The sequence below is a fragment of the Mobula birostris genome, chromosome 9 (genome assembly GCF_030028105.1).
Source record: "Mobula birostris isolate sMobBir1 chromosome 9, sMobBir1.hap1, whole genome shotgun sequence".
Lineage (NCBI taxonomy): Eukaryota > Metazoa > Chordata > Chondrichthyes > Myliobatiformes > Myliobatidae > Mobula > Mobula birostris.
This window is the reverse complement of record NC_092378.1, coordinates 49436729-49460253: the sequence shown is the minus strand read 5'-3', so window position 1 is coordinate 49460253 and position 23525 is coordinate 49436729. Positions and strand designations below refer to the sequence as shown.

Genomic DNA, 23525 nt, shown 5'->3' with positions numbered 1-23525 from the left:
GTGAAAATATACCCTGCCTTAAATAGGAAGCCAGAGCTGTATACAGATCTCACCTGCACTGTACCAAAGCTTCCAAGCTTTCTACTTCATGTCTCTCACAAGAAAAGCCAAAGTACCACTAGCTATCTTAATTGATTGGTTATCTGTTTGCTAATTTATGTTTATTGATAAAATCCTTAGGTCAGATAGAAAATGAAGTTTTTTTTAATAAATTGAAGTCAATATATCTTTGAGCCTTTGGATTCTTTTATGTTAGCAATACATTTTCAGGTCTTTGCCGAAGTTCTTGCTCTCTCCTTCACTAATTCCAGTTTCTTTCCCTCGCCCCTTGCAGGATATTTTTAATGCAGTCATCAAGCAGAATCCTTTCCTGGTGTACCAGCTTCCATGTTTCTGGAACGTTCAGCTGTCAGATCACACCCGCTCCGAGCAGTGCTACAAGGATGTGTCAGATCTCAAGGTAAGGCCTGTTATTTGAGACTGGAGGCGAAGAGAGACTCCCAGAAGGCAGATCAGATTGCCAGAAAATTGAGGCCTCGGTGGAATGTTGTCTTATTCCTTTATGAATGTAAATCAGGCGTCCAAGCAAAATTTCAACTAATACAGCAAGATCAAAGTTCTGTAGAAATAATATTTCCAGGATAAGGCCATATCTTCCTTTACCTTCTGCATTACCGAAGCTTGGCATGACTGCTCCACACAGACTCCAGAGGCATTTTGCTTAAGCTTTTTAGAACAGGGGATCTCAACCTGGGAACCACGTACCCCTCAGTTAATGGTAGAGGCCCAGCCTTTCCATTCCTCACCTTCCACAAGTAAGTCTCTTCCCTCGCCATTCTTTATAACTCTAACCAAGACATCCAGTTGAAGAAAGTTGAGAATCTATTTTGGTTGACATGAGACAGGAATTTGGAGCTTAGCTGTAAAGTTTGCAGGGCCATGTGAAAGCCAGAGGTCATTACAGAACTGTGTGTTCGTGTGTCCAGTTTGTGATGTACAGTCGTCCATTACTATGTCTGCTTTTTGAAAAAACCACTCCTGATTAACAAGACACCAGTTGAATCATGGTAATTCTATTGTTGGAAATATGGGGAGAATAAAAAAATTCAAAACCAGAATTAATATAGAGTTAATATAAATTGATGGCTGGTAGTGTAGTGACATCTGCAACGGACTTTTAGGCGGCTGGTGCCGGGTTCAGATGCAGCCAGCTCCTTGCACGCTTTCCGTCTGTGCTGGGTTGAGCGTCAAGCTAGCAACTCGGCCTCGTAAAACAGGCAAAAGTGCTAAAGAAGCAGCAAGGTTGCAGCTCAATGCGCCACAAGGCGCGGAGAGGTACAACGATGTAATTGATGGCTGGTGCTTTCCATAGACTTGATGGGCCAAAGGGCTTGTTCCTGTCTTGTATGCCTATGAATTTGGGGAAAAGTATTTCAAGGTTGAGTAAGGTGCAGTTGAGTCTGGGATTTCTTGACGTCCACTAATGTTCCTTCTGCAGAAGAGTCAGTCAGTGGGTGGGATCGCTGCCAGGACCTTTTTTGGATGTTTTTCCAGATGCTGAGGGGGCAGGGTAAGCCTAACTGCTGTAGAAGGTGCAACTCACTAAATGGCACACAAAGTGTGTTCCAATTCCACCCCGAGGTTCATTTGTTACCTTCTCCTGAGATTTATGGAATTGAAGGCCTCACCATGTAGTCTGTCTTTGATTTGATGTTGCCATGACCTGTAGTCTTGGAGTAAAGTGACTTTTATTGGAATTGATCACTAGTATTCCCTAACAGCTTCACACCTAAAAACAGAAAGGGCAATAACATCGCATCTCATTCTGATTAATCTTCTGCCCTTGCTCTTTGTCCTTCTGGTGAACACTGGGCAAGCATTACACCTTAAACACAATAACCCCTGGCAAAGAATTTTACAACAGGCACTACACTCTCAGAATCAAGGTTACATCCCGCGGGAGAGAACCAGCTACAATTTTTATTTTAATTCTTACTGCGTAATTTTACCTTGTCTATGCAGCTGCCAAGTTTGAGTTTAGTAATCATGGCTGCCAGCCATCTGCAAAGTGATACCTTGCCTCTTTGCCAAAATTTACTTCAAATTTGTTCCATTTTGAGGTGTTCGCGAAGGTCGTTGGGAGGGGGCGGGGGTAGGAAGGAGGGAGCGTCAAACATTTTCCCCTGAGATTGGGTAAGAAAAAATCTCCAGGGCCATGGGGAAAACCACAAGTCATTGTAAAATTGTGTATTGGTCTATCCAATTGGTCCAACACTGTGTTTGCTCTGCTCATTGAAAGAAATAACCAATTAGAGCCTTACTTTGATGAACAGATGACTGATTAATCTGGTGAGGGTGGAGTGAATATGTTTAAAATTTCTTTGTATTTACTCCCCAACTTTCTTTGCATTGTAAATTAACTTGAATAGATTTTACTCCTGCCTTTTATCCAAGTCATTAATATGTACTGCAAATTGTTGAAATCACAACAGAGCTGCCTGAGGCAACCCATAATTCCAGTTTTCCAAATGTATAAATGACCATTTTATCCCTGCTCTGTTAGGTGCGTGTTAGGCAATCATCTATCAGTGCTCATTTGTTACCCTTGGTTCATGCAATTGGATTGGCCAATTCAATAGATTGCAGAAAGGTGGCCACAGGCAGGAATTTTCACACAAATATATTCAGCGGATTAGACTAATCCATTAGATGTAAAAAAAAGTATCAGGCATCCAGAAAGTTATCTAACAGTATGCTTGTTCACCCTTCAGTATATGCAATGAGCTGCCAGGAGGAAGTGGTTAAGGCAGGAATATTAACAACAGTTAAAAGGCACTTGGATGGATGAATGGATAGGAAAGGTTTAGAGGGATATGAGCCAAATGTAGGCAAATAGGAATAGCTCACATGGAAGTCTTGGTCAGCATGGAGCAGTTGGGCTGAAGGTCCTGTTTCTGTGCTATGTGACCCTATTGCTCTATGGCTCTATGTTCACCCCTAGTGAACATTGAAGATACTTCAGCAACGTTAAAATGTTTTTAATTTAACCAGTGTATAGTACCTTTTTGTAATGCAAGCATTTTACCCATAACTTGGCCCAATCCATATGATTGTATAAACTACCAAAGAAACACTATACGTAATCCAGTCACACTGTAGGTGCAGACTTGGTGAGTAAGTGTCCAGTGGTATTCCAAGATTTTGAAGAAGTTTGTTTTCTTCTTGCTGATATATGTTTATGTGTTCTACCTGGGGCAAAATGGAATCAACTATCTTTTTTTTAATTCATGTTTTGGCTGTATTCGCTGTGCCTTAAGCCAGGTGAGTGGTCTGTGGAATCTTGCAGTTCCTGGGCTTTTCCAATCTGTTGCATTGCTAATCAGAGACATACACACAGAAACAGGCCCTTTGGCCCATCAAGACAATGCTAACCATGAAGCAGCAAGATCCACTTTTTCTGTTACCCCATATCGCCAACAGTTTCCACCCAAGTTCTACCACTCATTTACACACCAGAGATAATTTACTGTGTCCATTTAGTCTACCTATTATAGGGCATGCATTTACAGTGAGAGGAAAATACTTAAAGAGTATTTGAGAGGAAGGTTTTTTTTACCAGAGGGTAGTGGGTTTATGGAATGAGCTGTTAGAAGTATGTGCTATCAAAATGTTTAAGAGGCATTTGGACCGGTACATGGATAAGAGTGGTGAGATTCAAGTTTATTTCAATTTCACTGTGAAATTCATTGTCTTGTGGCAGCAGTACAGTGCAAGATGTAAAGAATTACAAGTTGCAATAGAAATGAAGTAAATAGCGCAAAAGAGGACTATTGAGGCAGTGTTCAGGGACAGTTCAGAAATCTGATGGCAAAGGGGAAAAACCTGTTCTTAAAACTTAGTCTCAGCCCGAGACATTGACTGTTTGTTCTTTTATAAATGTTGCCTGGCCTGCTGAGTTCCTCCCGCATATTGTGTGTGTGTTGCTTGGATTTCCAGTATGTGCAGATTTTCTCGTCTTTAAAACATTGAATGTTGGCCTTCAAGCTCCTGTACCTCCTCCCTGATGGTAGTAATGAGAGGAGGGGTTTAGAGGGATATGGGCCAAGCACAGGTAAATGGAACTAACTTAAAAAGGCATCTCAAATGATGATAAAGATTCAAGATTCAAAAAACTTTATTGTCATTCTAACCATACATCAGCTCTGCAGGGCAGAATGAGACAGCGCTCCTCATGGGCAGTGCAATCATAACATAACAAACGCAACACTAAATAATAAACATAACAATAAATAGTAAAACACAACAGCCACATGTCAGTTAAATCAGTTATAAGTGTTCAGTGCAATTTAAAAGTGTCCAAAGCAGAGTCAGGTAGTGCAGCTATTTAGCAGTCTGACTGCCTGTGGGAGGAAGCTGTTTAGTAGCCTTGTGGTTTTAGTTTTGATGCTCCTGTAATGTTTGCCTGATGGCAGAAGAACAAGCAGTTCATGGAGAGGGTGTGAGGGGTCTTTAATGATATACCATGTCTTCTGGAGGCATCTACTCTGAAAGAGGTCTTGGACAGAAAGTAGGGAGACCCCAATAATCTTCTCTGCTCCCCTAACCACCCTCTGCAAGGCTTTTTTGTCAACAGCACTGCAGCTGGGGTACCAGGTTGTGATGCAAAAGGTCAGCACACTCTCAACCACGCTTCTGTAGAATGTAGTTAACATGTTAGTGGGGAGTGATGCTTGTTTAAGCTTCCTCAGAAAGTGCAATCTCTGCTGGGCCCGTTTCACAATCCCAGTGGTGTTCCTGGACCAGGTGAGATTGTCCAAGATCTGCACCCCAAGGAACTTGATGTTTTCCACTCTCTCCACTGTGGAGCCACTGATGCTGAGGGGTATGTGCTCAGGCTGAGACCGTCTGAAATCGACGATTATCTCCTTGGTTTTGGTGACATTAAGCATCAAGTTTTTATCCCTGCACCAGCTCTCTAGGGGTTTGACCTCCTCCTTGTACATAGTTTCATCATTTTTGCTGATGAGCCCCACCACTGTGGTACCGTCTGCAAATTTAATGATCAGGTTCTCCTTGAATCTGGCTGCACAGTCATGTGTTAGCAGTGTAAACAGCAATGGGCTAAGCACACGGTCTTATGGGGATCCAGTGCTCAGTGTGATGGAGTCAGAGATGTTCCTGCCAACACGGACTGACTGTGGTCTCTCTGTCAAGAAATCCAGAATCCAGAATTCTATTGTCCAATAAGTTGGACAATAGAAAGGAGATCGAGAGTAGTAACATCAAGACATGATAACAACGTTCTCCTCACTGCCAACAAAAGAAAAGAGCTGGTCATTGACTTCAGTAAGGGGGGGGGGGGGGGGGTCATGCATAGGCACGTGTTGAGATTGAGAGCTTCATGTTCCTAGGAGCGAATATCACCTGTCTTGATCCAACCATGGCCAAGGAAGCTCACCAACACCTCTATTTTCTGAGGAGGCTAAAGAAATTTGGCACAACCCTGTCAATTCTTTGTAATTTTTATGAATGCATTCTGTCTGGATACATAATGGCTTGTAATGGCAGCTGCTCTGCATGTAACCACAGGAAGCAGCAGAGAGATGTGGACGCAGATCAGACCATCACAGGAACCTGCTCCCATCCCCCACCAGGAAGATCTCAAAGCTCTCAGCTTCTTTTTGGATTCCAGACCTAATCAGTTCCCCTCTACCACCACTCTCCTCCATCTAGCGGAATTAGTCCTTACTCTTAATAATTTCTCCTTTGGCTCCTCCCACTTCCTCCAAACTAAAGGCATAGCCATGGACACCTGTATGGGTCCCAGCTATGCCTGCTTTTTCGTTGGCTTTGTGGAACAATCCATGTTCCAAGCCTATACTGATATATGTCCCCCTCTTTTCCCTCGCTTCATCAACGACTGCATTGGCGCTGCTTCCTGCATGCATGCTGAGCTCATTGACTTCATTAGCTTTGCCTCCAACTTTCACTCTGCCCTCAAGTTTACCTGGTCCATTTCTGACACCTCCTTCCCCTTTCTTGATCTTTCTGTCTCTATCTCTGGAGACAGCTTATCTATTGATGTCTACTATAAGCCTACGGATTCTCACAGCTATCTGAACTATTCCTCTTCCCACCCTGTTTCTTGCAAAAATGACATCCCCTCTTGCAGTTCCTCTGTCTCTGCCACATCTGCTCCCAGGATGAGGCTTTTCATTCCAGAACGAAGGAGATGTCTTCCTTTTTTAAAGAAAGGGGGTTCCCTTCCTCCACCATCAACTCTGCTCTCAAACGCATCTCTCCCATTTCACGCACATCTGCTCTCACCCCATCCTCCCACCACCCCACTAGGAATAGGGTTCCCCTTGTTCTCAGCTACCACCCCACCAGCCTCAAGGTCCAACATGTTATTCTCCGTAACTTCCGCCACCTCCAACGGGATCCCTCCACTAAGCACATCCTTCCCTCCCTCCCCCTCCGCTTTACGCAAGGATCGCTCCCTACGCGACTCCTTTGTCCATTCGTCCCTCCCATCCCTTCCCACCGATCTCCCTCCCGGCACTTATCCTTGTAAGCGGAACAAGTGCTACACATGCCCTTACACTTCCTCCCTTACCACCATTCAGGGCCCCAGACAGTCCTTCCAGATGAGGCGACACTTCACCTGTGAGTCGGCTGGGGTGATATACTACGTCCGGTGCTCCCGATGTGGCCTTCTATATATTGGCGAGACCCGACGCAGGCTGGGAGACAGTTTCACTGAACACCTACGCTCTGTCCGCCGGAGAAAGCAATATCTCCCAGTGGCCACACATTTTAATTCCACATCCCATTTCCATTCTGATATGTCTATCCACGGCCTCCTCTATTGTCAAGATGAAGCCACACTCAGGTTGGAGGAACCACACTTTATATTCCGTCTGGGTAGCCTCCAACCTGATGGCATGAATATTGACTTCTCTAACTTCCATTAATGCCCCTCCTCCGCTTCACACCCCATCCCTTATTTATTTATTTAATATATATTTATATATTTTTTTATCTTTTCCCCTTTTTATTTCTCTCTCTCTTTTTTCTCCCTCTGTCCCTCCCACTATAACTCCTTGCCTGCTGTCCACTCTCCGGGCTCCCCTTCCCCCTTCTGTTTCTCCCCAGGCTTCCCATCCCATGATCCTCTCCCTTCTCCAGCTTTTAGATCCACCCCTCCCCTCCTGTCTTCTCCTATCATTTCCGGTCTCCCCCTCCCCCTTCCACTTTCAAATCTCTTACTAGCTCTTCTTTCAGTTAGTTCTGACGCAGGGTCCCTGCCTGAAATGTCGACTGTACCTCTTCCTATAGATGCTGCCTGGCCTGCTGCGTTCACCAGCATTTTTTGTGTGTGTCCCCTCTGTCAACTCTGCCTATACTTCACGCTGCCTCAGGAAGCAGCCAGCATAATCAAAACTCCACTTACCCCAGACTTTCTGTATTCTCTATCCCATTGGGCAGGAAGTACAAAAGCCCAAAAGCACGTACCAACAGACCCGGGGACAGCTTCTACCCATTCTTGAATGGATCTCTTGTAAGATGAGTTGAACTCATGGCCTCACAATCTACTTCATTATGATCTCTCACTGGTTCATTTAGCTGCACTCCACTTTTTATGCTTTATTCCACATTGCTATTCTTTTTATCATATTCTAGCTCAACGCATCATATTCTAGCAATGGTCAACAGGTTGTTGATTAGTAAAGGCGTAAAAAGGTTAGAGGAAAAGGCAGGGGAACAGGGTTGAGAGAAGCGTGGTGTAATAGACTCAATGGGCCGAATGGCCTAATTCTGTTCCTATGTCTTATCCTTTTATGGACTTGACGAGTTTCTTCAGATATTTTGTGTGTTGCTCCTTCTGTCTGAGCAAAGGGGATTTGCTTTCGCTGGCTCTTCATGTATTGACAGAGACTGTTCAGCCTGGCAGTGTACTTACTCATCCATGTAGACCGGAATCCCTGGGTTCAAACCCTAGACTGTGAGGAGTCCCAGTCCCGGTTCCAGTGAGAATGTTCATACTCGGTATCTTCCACATTAGGCCAAGCGGTATTAAGATCTGGATAGCACAGCATTCAGAGAAAAATAAACACTGAAAAAATTCAGGTCTGTGGTTGGAAGCTAAAGAACTGAAGCCAGCAGACCTTTCGAGAAAGCTAACACAGAATGATGGGCTGAGTGGAAAGCTGTTTGACCTCAGGAGTTATCAACGCTAAGCTCATTCGTGACTGCATCCAAAAATGCCCTTGGGAGCAAGAGCTACTCAAATGTGTGACAAAGAAATGAAACGGATGAATTCTGCACTAAAAGCTTCCATAATCCTTATTTTAATTTTATTTGTAACGTTTTGTGGCTAATTATATGAGAGGCTGTGAAGATCTGGTGATTTAGCAGCACGGGTTTATTCTCAAGGGCAGCAAACATTTCATCAGTAATTTCAGCAAGTGCCCTGATAGGGAGCAAGGAGTCTGAAACCAGTTGTTGGTCGGACTGCTCTTGACAGATAATCATAAATTTGATTTTGTACAACTCATGAGTGTGAGTTTAGCAATGGAGCAGAGAAAAAGATTGGACTGTCAAACTGAACAACACCGTCCATAATATCTAGTTTATAAACTGTATGCCTTTACAGCTGTTTCATTTGCCTGGGTAAAAGGCTGCTGGGAGAAGTGAACTGATTACTTGAGTTAACTGCTGAGAAATCAGACTGGACAATGCCTGTTCTGTATTTGGGTACCACTGTCACAGACTGGAGTCCAGGTGCATTCACCAATTGGTTATTTACTCAGTGATACAATGCAGAATGAGCCCTTCCAGCCCAATGAGCCGTGCAACCCACCTATCACAGGACTATTTACAATGACCAATTAACCAATGTTGAACCGTTGGGGGGGGGAGGGGGTGGTGATTCTTGAGCACCCAGACGAAATCCACGCATTCATAGGGAAGACGGGAAAGCTCCCTGAAGGTGGCACGTAATTGAATTCTGTCCTGAGCTGTAATACCCTCACGCTAACTGCTACGCTACCATGGCGCCCCGATCTTCACAGGCATAATGTGCTGGCAGCAATATTAGTGGCAGTATTGGTGTGTTTGAGCAATCATCATTCACTGGGCTCCTACAGAGAAAGATTAGGATACCAGTCAGTGTTCAGTCCTGACAGAACCTCACCACTACCATTTTAGACCAAAGTGCTACCTGAGCCCAATGCATCAAGGTTAATGGCAGGATTCTTATCAGTGCAGAGGAACAAGGGTATGTTGGGGGCCTTAGCCATGGATCCCACAAATTCCCCACATAAGTTAAGAAGGTATATGGCTCTTGAAGCAAAGGAGATAACTTCACTCAACTTCACTTGCTCCATCACTGAACTGTTCCCATAACCTATGGACTCACTTTCAAGGACTCTTCATCTTATACTTATTACTTTATGTATTTGTGCAATTTGTTATCTTTTGCACAGTGTTCGGATGACAAAGTTGGTGCGGTCTTTCACTGATCCTATTATGGTGAAGGGACTTGCACTGAATTTTGATACCTCTGCGCAAACTGCAGGGGACCCACACTTCAGAAGAATGTGCTTTCCGAAGTACACTGCTGTAGCTCGGGCAAGGTGAAAAGGTGTGAAGGAGAGTAGTCAAGGTGACCATAACAATGAACATTGTAGCCCTGCGAGTTGGAGATGGTACCCCAGTTATAAAACAGACCCCGTAGCTGCCTTGATCTGAGGCCATTTCACTTTAGCACAGATTAAGAATCGCTCTTGTGGTGATCGGTTCCTCAAGTTGTAGAACAAGGTAAAACAACGACAATGCAGAATAAAGTGTAAAATCTACAGAGAAAGTGTGATGCAGGTTCAAAAAAAAAGGACAGCACGGTAGCGTAGAATACCAACGCTTTACAATACCAGTGACCCAGGTTCAATTCCCACCACTCCCTGTATGGCGTTTGTACATTCTCCTCATGACCATGTGGGTTTCCTCCGGGTGCTCCAATTTCTTCCCACAATCCAAGCGCATAAAATAGTAAAATTGTCCCATGATTAGGCTACGGTTAAATCGGAGGATTGCTGGGTGGTACAGCTTGAAGGGCCTTTTCTGTGCTGTATATCAATAAAGAATAAATAATGTGTCCATCTTCATAAGATTATTGTTAACTTTACATATGAACATTCCTAAATGTTGGGGCAGGAATCATATTGGTTCAGCGTCCTGGTCTACAGACTATCCAGTGGCCTTGAAACCAGTCGACAACATCCCTTCGCTCTCTTCTCTTGTAGTGGCCAACGCTAGGAGCAGTAAGTGTAAAATGGCAGGAAGTCATGTTACAGTTCTATGAAGCTTTGGCTAGGCCACATGAAGGATTGTGTGTGATCCTGGTTGCCCCATTGCAGGAAGGATGTGAAGGTTTTGGAGAGGGTTCAGAAGTGGTTCACCAGGATGCTGCCCGGATTAGAGAGTGTCAACTCTGAGGAGAAATTGGACAGGCTTGTTCTGTCTGGAACGTCAGAGGCTGAAGGGTGACCGGAGAACAAGACTCTAAAATTATGAGAGGCAGAGGCAGCCGGAACTTTTCTCACAGGGTGGAAAGGATAAATTCTACAGGATGTAGCTTTAAGCTGTGAGGGGTAAATCTTAAAGGGGATGTGTGGGGCAATTTTTTTTTACACAAAGAGTGGTGGATGGCTGAAACATGCTGCCAATGATGATAGTGGAAGCAGATAGGATGGAGGTTTTTACGAGACTTTTACACAGACACATGAATGTGAGATAGACTTTTAAATAGACACAAGGATGGGGGGGGGAATGTGGATCAGGTACAGGAAGAATGGATTAGTTTAATTTGTCATCAGACACGGCCTAGATGTTGTGCATTACTCTAGAATTGGATGCAGATTTAATTATTTAAAATGGCATAATATATATTTGAAAGGAAAGAATTTGCAGGACTATGGAGAAGAAGGTACATTTTTGCACTAAGTGGATTATCTTGCTATTACTGATTTGAGGGGCAAAATGGTCTTCTGTGTTATAACCATAATGTGTCAACTTCATGATGGAACCTCACACTGACACACACAGTACATCAACAGTAGAAATAAATAAAAGCATCCTATGCCTCCTCTCCCTCAAGCTGCGTTGATGCTTCTTTCTATTCCTAACACTGTGTACAGCTTGTTAAAAAAGATTTGAGATTTTTATGGTCTATTTTTCACGAAGTCTCTTTGCTAATTAATAATATCATGACAAGTGTTGTGAACAAAACCATCTGAGAGGATGCATTTCCTTCAAAACAACAGATGCTGACTCTTCCATTCTATTCTCTGTTTTCCTACTTGCTCTATCAAATCCACCTGGCTAACAGTTTCCTGATGTTGCCTTTAAACCATTATACATTCTGCAGCTAAATGATGTTACACCCTCATAATTCAAATCTTCGAACATCTTGCAAGCAAACCTCTTTTAACATGTGTTAAATAAAACAAAAAATGAGGATAAAACATCTAAAATCCATATGGATGTATTTACATAACTTACTATGTCTGCCGTCACTTCTGGTCCAGCCAAATAAATGCAGTGGCCATGAGAGGCTGGGTGTTCAACATTGAGAGACTTGCCCTCCTGACCTCTATCAATGAGGAGGATAGTAATTATTATAATAACTTTATTCATGGAGCACTTTTCATACTGATGTAGTTCAAAGTGATTTACAATGGGATAAAAGTACAAACATAAAAATAAAATAAAAAATAAAAATAATCATTAAAGTAAAAGACAAAAAGATGTTAGTTAAAAGCAAGGTTAAATAAATAGGTTTTGAGCTGGTGTTTAAAAGCGTCAACTGAGTCTGCATCCCTTATAGTTTTAGGTATTGAGTTCCACAGTTCGGGAGTGTAGTTCAAAAAACGACCTGTGAGTTATCTTTTGAGGGAGATTTGTTTAAGTTTAAGAGACCGGCGAAAGACGACCTGAGAGCTCGAGTAGGATTAGATAGGTACTTTATTAATTCCAAAGGACGTTACAGTGTCACAGTATCATTACAAGTGCACAAATATTAGAAGAGAAGTAAGAAAGAATGAAAAATAAGTTACCTCACAGTCTAACAGGAGGGGGTCATCACTTCCCTGGGTATAGGTTGACTCATTGTAGAGTCTTATGGCTGAGGGTAAGAATGACATAAAGGCATTATGGGGAGAAGGCAGGAGATTAGGGGGCTAAGAAGGAAAATGGATCAGTCATTATAAAATAGCAGAGCAGGCTCAATAGGCCGAATGGCCTAATTCTGCTCCCATAAATTACGGTCTTAATGGTCTTAGTCAAGCAGCGGCATCCTGATTGAGTTGAAGTTCGTCAATAGATTGCTTCGGAAGGCCAAAAAAAGTGCATTGCAGTAATATAGTCTATTCAATATAAAGATGGGAATTCATTTTTCAGCATCATAACGTGACAGAAGCAGGCATACCTATGCAATATTTCTTAAGTGTAAAAATGCTGCTCTGGTCAGTTTCTTCATGCGGGATTTAAAATCCAAACTGAATCGAGGACAAAGGCTAGTCACTTCTGCTTTCACAAGGGGAGACAAGATTATCAAGAAGGTTATCTCCTTTGGGATAAACCAAAAGTATTTCAGTTTTATCTTCATTTAGTTTTAATAAGTTACTGCTCATCCATTTGTTTATTGCAACCTTACCAGCTGTCAGAAAGATGGAGTGTTATCACCATCAGGCCCAGCGGAGATGTGCAACTGTGTGTCATCTGTATAACAGTGGAAATCATGTTTATGCTCTCTAATTATGTCTCATAGAGGGAGCATGTATAAGGAGAAGAGTACGGGACCAAGACAGTTTCCCTGAGCAATACCTAAAGGTACATCGTATCTCTTAGAAAATTAGTCTCCAAGACTGACAATTTTTTCTAATATATACGAATGAAACCCATTAAGGGCACTACCAGAAGAGGCCAACTCAGTTTCCAAGGTGATCTGGGTGAATGCTGTAGTCGGTTGTGTTCAAGGCAGCACTTGTATCTGGAAGGATTAGAAGTGAGCCTAAGGTCACTGTCAATTTTGCTAAGGGCCGTCTCCATTTTGTGGTTTGCTCTAAAACCTGACTGAAACTTTTCTCATTCAGAAAGTGGTTGAGTTAGTTGAAAATGACCTTCTCAAGAATGTTGCCCAGGAAGGGAAGATTTGACAGAGGCCTGTAGTTAATTAGTATCTCTCTATCACGATTTGGCTTTTTAATTAGAGGGTTGACAGCAGCAGTTTTAAAGGCATCTGGAAAAACTCCAGTTTGAAAGGATTTGTTAATAATTTTCCTAACAGAATTGAAAACATTGTTAAATGAGACCTTAAGATATATGTTAGGGGCAGGGTTGAGACAACATGTAGAGGGTTTATTCTTCGTTACAATCTTACAGAGTTCTCAAACAGAAATACTTGTAAATTTTGACATGCTTTCCATCTCTTTGTTGGCTATAGAGGTTACCTGTGTCTATAGCTATACTTTCGCTGATGGAAGACTTTTAGTTGATAAAAAAAGTTACGACTTCCTCAGATTTTGTGGCAGATGTTTGACTGAGGTCATTATAGGTTGGGGCAGGGGTCAACAGTTGGTTTATAATTGAATCATCATTATTCTCTGTAATAATCTTGGAAAAATGGGCTCTTCTTACAGATCATATAGCAGGTTAGAGGGGTCTAGTTTTCTTGAAAATATTACAATAGGTTTCTAGTCCAGTTTTCCTCCATTTTCTGTCGGCTACTCTGCAAGATCTTGTGAGTTCGCAGACCGAATTGTTAAACCATTGTGACGTTTCACCAAGTGATTTATTTTTCTGGAAATTGGAATGCTCTTCACTGCTGTAGATGAGTGCAGCTCCTATAGCAGCCAAGAAGCTCAACAACTGGCCTGGAAAAACCAGCCTACGTGATTGGCACATTGTCGAAGAAGGATCTCAGAATCAGATTTATTATCACTGACATATGAAGTAATTTTTTTTGTGTGTGGAGGCTGCACAGTGCAAGTCCTTAACAAAACTACCTTAAGTTATAATAATTAAAACAAAACAAAGAAATAGTGCAAAAGAGGAATAGTGAGGTGGATGGTGAATAGGGTCATTCAAAAATCTGATGCTCCTAAAACATTTGAATGCTTGTCTTCAGGCTGCTGTACCTCTTTCCTGATGATGGCAATGAGAAGAGTGCACGATGAGGGTCCTTGATGATGGATGCTGCCTTTTGAAGACGTCCTTGGTGGTGGGGCGGCTGTGGCTATGCCTGTGATGGAATTGCAGCCCCCTGCAATCCTGTACATTGCAGCCTCCATCTGCAGGCTGTGATGCAATCAGTCAGGATGCTTTGCACAGTACATCTGTACAAATTTGGTAGAGTCATTGGTGGCATATCAAATTTCCTCAAACTCCTAATGAGCAGCTATCCAAAGTGTGCCAGAGGTGAAGAAATAGATATTTTTAAAAAATATCCCCCACTCCCTTTAAAAAATACCATACCTTAGGAATATTCCTCTCTGAATCTACTGGTAGATTCAAAGTTCAAAGAAAATATATTATCAAAGTACAATCAGTCATTTTATATAACCCTGTGATTCATTTCCTTGTGGGCATACTCAACAAATCTGTGGAATAGTAACTATAACAGAATTAATGAACGACTGCCAAACTAGGTCTTTCAACCAGAATGCAGAAGACAACAAACTGTGCAAACACAGAAAGAGGAAACAGTAATATCAGAATTGCATTTAATACCACCAACATATGTCATGAAATTTGTTGACTTTGTGGCAGCAGTGCAATGAAATGCATGATAAATATAGAGAAAAAAACCGAAGTGGTCTAAGCTTATTGCTGTCTATTAAATAGTTAAGTTGAAATAAGCAGTGCAAAAAAAACAGAAATAAAAAGTAGGGAGATAGTGTTCATGGGTTCAATGTCCATTTAGAAATCAGATGGCAGAGGGGAAGAAGCTGTTCCTGAATCACTGAGTGTGTGCCTTCAGGCTTCTGTACCTCCTTCCCAACAGTAAAAATGAAAAGAGGGCATGTCCTGGGTTGTGGGGATCCTTAATGATGGACGCTCCCTTCCTAAGGCACTGCTCCTTGAAGATGTCTCGGATACTACAGAGGCTGGTACTCATGATAGAGCTGACTAATATTACAAGTTTCTGCAACTTATTTCAGTCTTGTACAGTAGTCCCCACCCATACCAGACAGTGATGCAGCCACTCAGAGTGCTCTCCATAGTACATTTGTAGCAGTTTTCGATTGTTTTAGTTGACAAACCAAATCTCCTCAAACTATAAATGAAATATAGCCCTGTCTTGCTGCCTTCATAGCTGCATCAATATGTTGCTTCCAGGTTTGGTCCTCAGAGATATTGACACCCAGGATTTGAAATTGCTCAGTATAAATAAATAAGCAATAAATATTGAGAACATGAGATGAAGAGTCCTTGAAAGTGAGCCCATTAGTTCTGGCAATATTTCAATGATGGGGCAAGTGAAGTTATTCCCTATGTTGAAGAGCCTGTTGGTTGAGGAGTGGTAACTGTTCCTGAACCTGCTGGTACCCATCCTGAGGCTCTCTTGTACCTTCCTGATGGCAGCAATGATAAGAGAGCATGCCCTCGGTGGGGGTCCCTGATGATGGATGCTGCTTTCCTACAACAGCATTTCATGTAGATGTGCTCAATGGTTGGGTGGGCTTTACCCGTGGTGGACTGGGCCGTGTCCATTACTTTTTGTAGAAGTTAAAAAGAATTTTTGGTAGTTTTCTGAAGCCCACAGAAGGTCGCCAATGATCACCAATGCCATCTTGCATCTGATTTAACATCGAGGTCATCCTGGTCTTGATTTTACCCATTGCCTCTGCCTTTTGTGAAGGCATGTGGATGAAAGGAAATTGGGTGGTTTTGGGCTGTGTAGGACAGAAGGGTTAGATTGGTCAAGGAGTAGGGTGAAAGTGAAACACAACATCATGGGCCGAAGGGCTCCAACTGTGTGAAAAGCATTCTGAGAGGCTGAGTCACTGTCTGGTATTTGGGGGGGGGGGGGGGGTGGCCTCACTGTTACTATCAGGAAGGAGGTACAGAAGCCTGAAGGCACACACTCAGCGATTCAGGAACTGCTTCTTCCCCTCTGCCATCCGATTGAACCAATCCGACATTGAACCAATGAACGCTACCTCACTTTTTTAACAGATATTATTTCTGTTGTTGCACAGTTTTTAATCTATTCACTATACATATACTGTAATTGATTTACTTATTAATATTTTATGATTTTCTTCTTCTGTATTAGGTATTGCATTGAACTGCTGCTGCTAAGTTCATAGTCATACTTTATTGATCCCGGGGGAAATTGGTTTTCGTTACAGTTGCTCCATAAATAATAAATAGTAGTAGAACCATAAATAGTTAAATAGTAATATGTAAATTATGGCAGTAAATTATGAAATAAGTCCAGGACCAGCCTACTGGCTCAGGGTGTCTGACCCTCCAAGGGAGGAGTTGTAAAGTTTGATGGCCACAGGCAGCAATGACTTCCTATGATGCTCAGTGTTGCATCCCGGTGGAATGAGTCTCTGGCTGAATGTACTCCTGTGCCCAACCAGTACATTATGTAGTGGATGGGAGACATTGACCAAGATGGCATGCAACTTAGACAGCATTAACAAATTTCATGACACATGCTGGTAATAATAAACCTGATTCTGATTCTGTGATGTTCTATGTTCTCTGTTGTTCTGTGGCTGTGTTGAGCATGATGCTAATCCTCTCCCACCGCATATACATTTTGTAGCATTTTCCTCATTCCCAGCATATTCCTGCATCCACCTAAAGGTCTCTTAAACTCCACTGTCGTGTCTGCACCTTCTCCAAAGTCTCCACTTCCTTCCTGTAGTGAGGCAACCAGAATTGCACACAATGCTCCCAGTGAAGCTAAACCGAGATGTGGTACAGAAGCAGCATGACTTCCTCTGGGACTCAGTGGCCTGGCCAATGAAGGCAAGCAGGCCATGCCCATGGTTCACCACCCAATCTACTTATTGTATCAACGTGTCAGTCTTGCAATTCGCCCTTGATTAATTTTTAGTTCTGATGGAGTTTAAAAATAGGGGGGGAGGGCAGGGGCTCTTGTAAGGTCACGAAGGGTAAGTTATAGAATGTGTTGATGTACAAGGTCAGAGGTGGGTCACTAAAGCAGGCCCGCATGCAAACCCAGGGTGAGAACTAAAGCACAAAGGGTTACCTGTTTTCAGTAAATACATTCTGAGCCCAATTAATGGGTATTTCTTGGTGTGGTGGGGGTTTCTCTGTGATTGCACAGATCAGAGGTAAGGAGACACCTTTTTTTTTGTAAGCCACATTTTTATTCCTCAAATATGTGAGAAAAGAAATGAGTTAGTGTTGCTGGACTTGCAGCTGAATGTCCCAAATACATTTCAATTATATCAGCAGCTTTCCCATGGCAGGGAGTCGGAAGATGACAGACGACATATAACCGGAGGGGTGTTACACAGCATGCTGTTCCCACCAACTGAAAGCAATCAATTGTTACTCTCACAAGGGATCCTGCAGATGCTGGAAACCTTGAGCAACGTGCAAAAGATGCAGCAGGAGCTCGACAGGTCAGGCAGCATCTACGGTGGGGAATAAACAGTCGCCATTTCAGGCTGAGACCCTTTGTCAGGACTTGAAAGCAAGGGGTCAAAAGCCCGAATAAGAAGGTGGGGAGAGGGGGAGGAGTACATACTGGAAAGTGATAGGCGAGACCAGGTGAGGGGGAAGAAGTGTGTGTCAGGGAGGCAGGTTGAAATAAGCTGGGAGTGGAAAGGGGGAAGAAGTAAATGGCTGATGAAGAAGGAATCTAAAAGAAGAGGGCAGTGGACCATGGACAAAAGGGAAGGAGGAGAGGAATCAGAGGGAGGTGATAGGCAGTTGGAAAGAGAAGAGGTGAAAGAATAGCCAGAACAGGAAATGGAAAAAGAGAGCTGGAAGTGGGATGAAGGGGAGAAATTACCAGGTGAGAGAAATCGATGTTCATGCCATCAGGTTAGAAGCTATACAACTTGAGTGTGGCCTCATTATGGCAGTAGAGGAAGCCATAGATGGACATGTCACAATCGGAATGGGAAGTTGAATAGAAAAGGGTAGACACCGGGAGATCCCGCCTTTTGCAACAGACAGAGTGAAGGTACTCCCCAATCTGCATCATGTCTCATCAGTGTAGAGACCACTACACCAGGAGCTGCAGATACAGCAGATGACCCCAACAGCAGCTCATCTTCTAAGCAAAGGTCATGAAAACATGGTAGCTCACTGGCATCTCACAGTCAACAACAGGAGTATCTAAAATCCAGCAGGTAAGGAGAAATGCACAGTATGGTAAAGGGAAAGTCAGTATTGGGTGAAAAGAGATCCCATCTTATGTGGCTAGATTGAGTGAGCTAGGGTTTTTCTCTTTGGAGTGAAGGAGAGTTGACCTGATAGAGGTGTATAAGATTATAAAAGATTATTGACAGAGTTGACAGCACCACCTTTTTCCCAGAGCAGGAATGGCTAATACCAGAGAACACCTTCTCAGATGATTTGAAGGAAGGTTTAGGGGAGTTGCCAGAGAGTTGTATGTGCATGGAATACACTACCAAGGGTGTTGGTAGAGGCTGATACTCTAAAGACATTTAAGAGACCTTTAGCTAGGCACATGGATGAGTGAAAAATGGAGGTCTGTGCAGGAGGGGAGCTTCAGATTGATCTTGGATTAGGTTAAAAGGTCAACACAACAGTGTGGGCCAAAGGGCCTGTACTGTGCTGTACCATTTGACGTTCCCTGTTTTAAATGTTTAATTTGTCTGGCTGTGGTAAGTTTATTCAGTCATGAATATAAGTCTACCGCAGGCGCTAAAGAATGTTCTTTGTTGGTGATAGCTTTGGGTGAAATAAAAACCAAACCCAAATGGACTTGGGTTTTGTACTGTCATCTAATATGGTCTTCACAATGCCATCAAAACAGCTCATTCCTCCTGTTTCCTCTTTGTAGCTTGATGGTTTATCATCACCTCTCAAGGCAGACCCCAGACATAGGTAGTACCCAAAATCCAGTTCAAATATCTTTTCAGAGAGACAGGTCTGATGTGGTGCTTGGGATAATGATTTGAACCCCTTACTGCAACTCAATCCTTTCCTCCAGTCTGTGACAAATTTGTGAGCAAACTTTAAAGCAGTTTGACTTGACAATTTCCTTGCAGTAATAAATCGATGTGACAAGGCCTGTGAAGTTTGCCATGGCAACAGAAACAACTCGATCCTATAGAGACCACAATTTGCTTTAGGAATTGACTTTTTTTGAGCAAGCATTACTTCAAATTTCGGAATGAGAGATTGACTGAGCAATCTCTGAAATTAAAGACCCTGGTCTCAAATTGCACTGGCTAAGAAATCATCCCTTTTGCTTCAGCTGTTCAGTGGCATTATTTACTTGTGCCTAGTGCTACAGCATCCTATTTACCCTCAAAATAAGCTTACAAAGATCTTCTTTATCTTTACATTGAGGTTCAAGAAGTTCTCATCACAGCTCAGGCACAAGAGAAGCAGGGAGTTTTCTGTACAGATTCTCTCTGTACAGCTTCAACACCTTTCTCCATCAGCAACTGAATTATTGCAAAGTGCTGCAGTTTATATCCAAACCTGTACTGTTTTCAGTTCAGTCATTGGCTCTTTGATTGGTGATCCACCTTGCACCTTGCTCTGGCAAAAACCTGATAGAAAATTACTGGATTTGTTTTGCTCAGTACCAGTCTATCTTGTCCCCTATCCCTTTCCCTTTCATTCCCTGTCCCTCTCCCTTTTGTCCCCTCTCCCTTTCATCTGCCACCCCATCCCCCTCGGCACCCCCCCGTCCCCCTCGCCCCCCCTCCCCCCTACCTCTCTCCCCATTGAGCATAGAATAGTACAGAACAGGGACAGGTACTTTGGCCCACAATGTCAGTACTGACTATGATGCCAATCAGGATTACTCCCATTTGCCTGCACATGGTCTAAGTCCCTCTGTTCCTTGTCAGATGCCTCTCAAGCATTGATGTGGTATCAACAGCTCTCGTAGCCATGCGTTGCAACCACTCACCATTCTCCATGTAATAAAGCTGACCTCATTAAACTCCTTTAAGCTTTGCCCCGCCTACTTTAAAGCTATGCCCTCTATTAATACCTCATGAAAAAGATCCTGACTATTTACGCTTTTGATGCCAGTCCTGATTTTTTTTAAACCTCAATCAGATCTCCCCTCAGCCTCTGCCAATCCAACTTTGTCCAGCTTTTCCTTATTGCTAATACTCTTTCATCTCGGCCAATCCTGATGAACCTCTTCTGCACCCACGGGAGAACTTCTGCGTTCAAAAGTACATTGAATGAGCACAAAGAAAAAAATTGTAGAATGTAGTATAACAGCTACAAAAAGAGTGTCCAACCAGTCCATGCCAACATTTGAGATCAAATTTATTTTCAAAGTACGTGTATGCTGCCATATACAGCCATAAGATGATTTACCTCTCGGTGTTCATGGTAAAACAAAGAAGTATAACAGAATCAATGAAGACTATTCTCAAAGACTGACTAACAACCAACATGCAAAAGAAGACAAACGGCAATTATATAGACGCAGGCAGATGGATAGATACGGTACTGTGCAAAAGTCTTTAGAGCATATATATTGCTAGGGAGCCTAAGACTTTCACGCAGTACTGTAGTAATTTTATTTATTGCACTGTAATGCTACCACAAAAAAAAACAGATTTCATGACATGTGAGTGATGATAAATCTGATTCTGATATGGGTCTCTTGTTGACTGAGAGTGGGAAGGGGGCAGTGACAGGGGAATCGTGTTTGGGAAAAGGGGAAGGGAGAGGAGAGGGAGTGGGAAGTGCCAGAGAGACATTCTGTGGTGATCAATAAACCAATTGTTTGGAATAAAATGACCTTACCTGGTGTCTCAGGGCTGGGTGTGTCTGACCCCCACCACCAGCTCTCACCCCGGCCCCTGGCACTCCTTCTCTGCCACCCGTCCCACACCCTTCCCATGCGGCTCCACCCTCACCATTCCCAATGTCCTTTGCTCCCACCAGATTTACAAGTTCATTCTCTACTCCATGTTGGTAAATACAGTACTGTGCAAAGTTCTTGAGCACCCTAGCTATGTATGTGTGTCTAAGACTTTTACACTGTAGATAATACTGAGAACATTAGTTGTGGAGTCCTTGAAAGTGAGTCCATAGGCTGTAGAGTCAGTTCAGGGTTGAGGAAACTGAACACTGGCAATAACTGTTCCTGAACCTGGTGGTGTGGGACCTAAGGTTCCTGTACTTCCTTCCTGATGGCAGCAGAAGAAGTGAGCGTGGCCTGAGTGAAGGGGTGTCCTTGATAATGGATGCTGATCCTCGTGACTGCGCTCCTTGTAGTTGTGCTCAGCGGTGGGGAAGGCTTTGCTTGTGATGGTCTGGGATGTATGTACCACTTTTTGTAGACTTTTCCATTCTTGGCCATTGGTATCTCCATGTCAGGCTGTGATGCAACCAGTCAGGATACTCTCCACTGTGCATCTATAGAAGTTTTACATGACATGCTCAATCTGTGCAAGCTTCTGAGTCGAGGTATAGGTATAGTGTTTGTGCTCCACTTGAAGTTCTTTCTCTTATCCCTCTTCTAATCCTAACAGTGTAACTCTCTATTGTCTCCTTTTAAAGATATAGATATAAACATATACTTATTCCACTCATTAATCCACTAGCATCTGATTCCATTTGAGCAGCAGATTCACTGGAGAGTTTCCTGTACTACTCTATTAAAAAAAATCTTCAAAGAAATGAATTACAAATGTGCTGGTGTATTGACAGGAATAGTATCCAATAGTTTGGAAAATGTGCCAGTCCAGCACCACTGAAGTCCCAAGGGTGCTGAGTTATAGAGCTTTTCTTTACATCTTTGCAGCACCGTGTGCCATTCTGTGATTTTTTTCACTGGCTCACATTTCCCGATCTTGATGGCTGGTCACCATCTTACGTGTATGTTAATCTGATCTGTTTTGTTTGGAGGGACTTTCCCTCTGATGAACACAGGAGTACGCTAACAAATCAACTCCTCGACTTTCAGGTAAAATCAACTGATTATTCTGTTGACTTTGTTGAGAGGATTGAATTAAATCCAGGTCAATCCCCATGAGGAATCAAACTCTAGGTAAGGATGGCTGCGTGTCTGAGCGTGCGCCTATTCAGCTGATAGCAGGTGTCACCAGACACCGATATCACCAACATCAATTTGTAATGTTATTTTGTCCTGATCTCCCACTTTCTCCCTCATTGTTTTCTCTACAGCAGTCTTACTCAACCTGCTGAAGTTCAAGTCTCATTTCTTATTCACAAGGCGTGGCAAATCAGTTTCCACTTTTAACCTTCAACAGTGATACAGCTGGTAGGTTTTCAGTCTCAGCGACCTGGTTTCAATATTGAACTCTGGAGCTGTGTATGTGGAGTGTGCACATTCTCTGTAACTCCAGGTTTCCTCCGGGTGCTCTGGTTTCCTCCCACAGCCCAAACAGGTGCAGGTTGGCTGTTGTAAGTCGCCTCTAGTGGTAGAATTGAGGGGGAATTGGAAAGAATGTGGAGAGAATATCAAACTCAAGACAATCTGCAGGTGCTGGAAACCCAAGGCAACACACGCAAGATGCTGGAGGAATTCAGCAGGCCGGGCAGCGTCTGTGGAAAGGAATAAACAGTTGACTTTTTGGGCTGAGACAGTTCATCAGGACTGGTGGGTGGGGGGGGGGGGGGGGAGATGAGAAGTCAGAGTGTTGTGGGGAGAATAAAATGGGTTTACTGTAAGTGAGTGCTTGATAGTCAGCATGGACTCTGGGCTGAAGGGCCTGTTTCCTTGCCTTGTCTTCCCTCGCCATAGATGCAAGAAACTTGTACCACTTCAATCCTCATTCTTATAACGATCTTGTCACCATTTGCAAAATAAATAACCCACATGGTCCAGAGTTTTGTCATTCCCTTCCTGTCTTGAATCCCTTCTGTTTTTGTTATGAATACTGTACATCTGATGTTATGTCCCTGTGATGCTGCTACGAGTAAGTTTTTCTTTGCACTGTGCATACATGTATTTGTGTACATGACAATAAACTTGACTTTGACACAGAATTACAGATGTAATTCAAAATGTTTCTCCTTGTTCATAGAGCTACCCAAGGTTTCATCTCCCACTGAAAACCCTTTTCTCCGTTTGCCCTTCCTTATGTCCCCTCTATTCCAACAGTAAATCTTGTCAGCCATTATGAAGTGTATTTCCTACCCACCACTGCCTGACCTAAGGATGTCACATTGTCAGAACATAGGGTTAACAGTGCTCAAGATTTTGTTTCCCTCGCTCTTTAGCTTAAGGGTATCCAATCTTTTTTTATTCAATGAACCTTTACCATTAAACAAGGAAGGGG

General features: G+C 43.0%; 1 protein-coding gene across 5 annotated transcripts in view; it reads left to right on the top strand.

Annotated features, from left to right (window-relative positions):
• The window catches only part of large1 (LARGE xylosyl- and glucuronyltransferase 1), a 442193-nt gene that overhangs the window by 344936 nt on the left and 73732 nt on the right, over positions 1-23525 (top strand). For all 5 annotated transcript variants that reach the window (XM_072268022.1, XM_072268024.1, XM_072268023.1 and 2 more), the window contains one exon: positions 335-460. In XM_072268022.1, coding sequence (XP_072124123.1) covers positions 335-460 — 126 coding nt within the window. The remainder of the gene's footprint in view (positions 1-334; positions 461-23525) is intronic.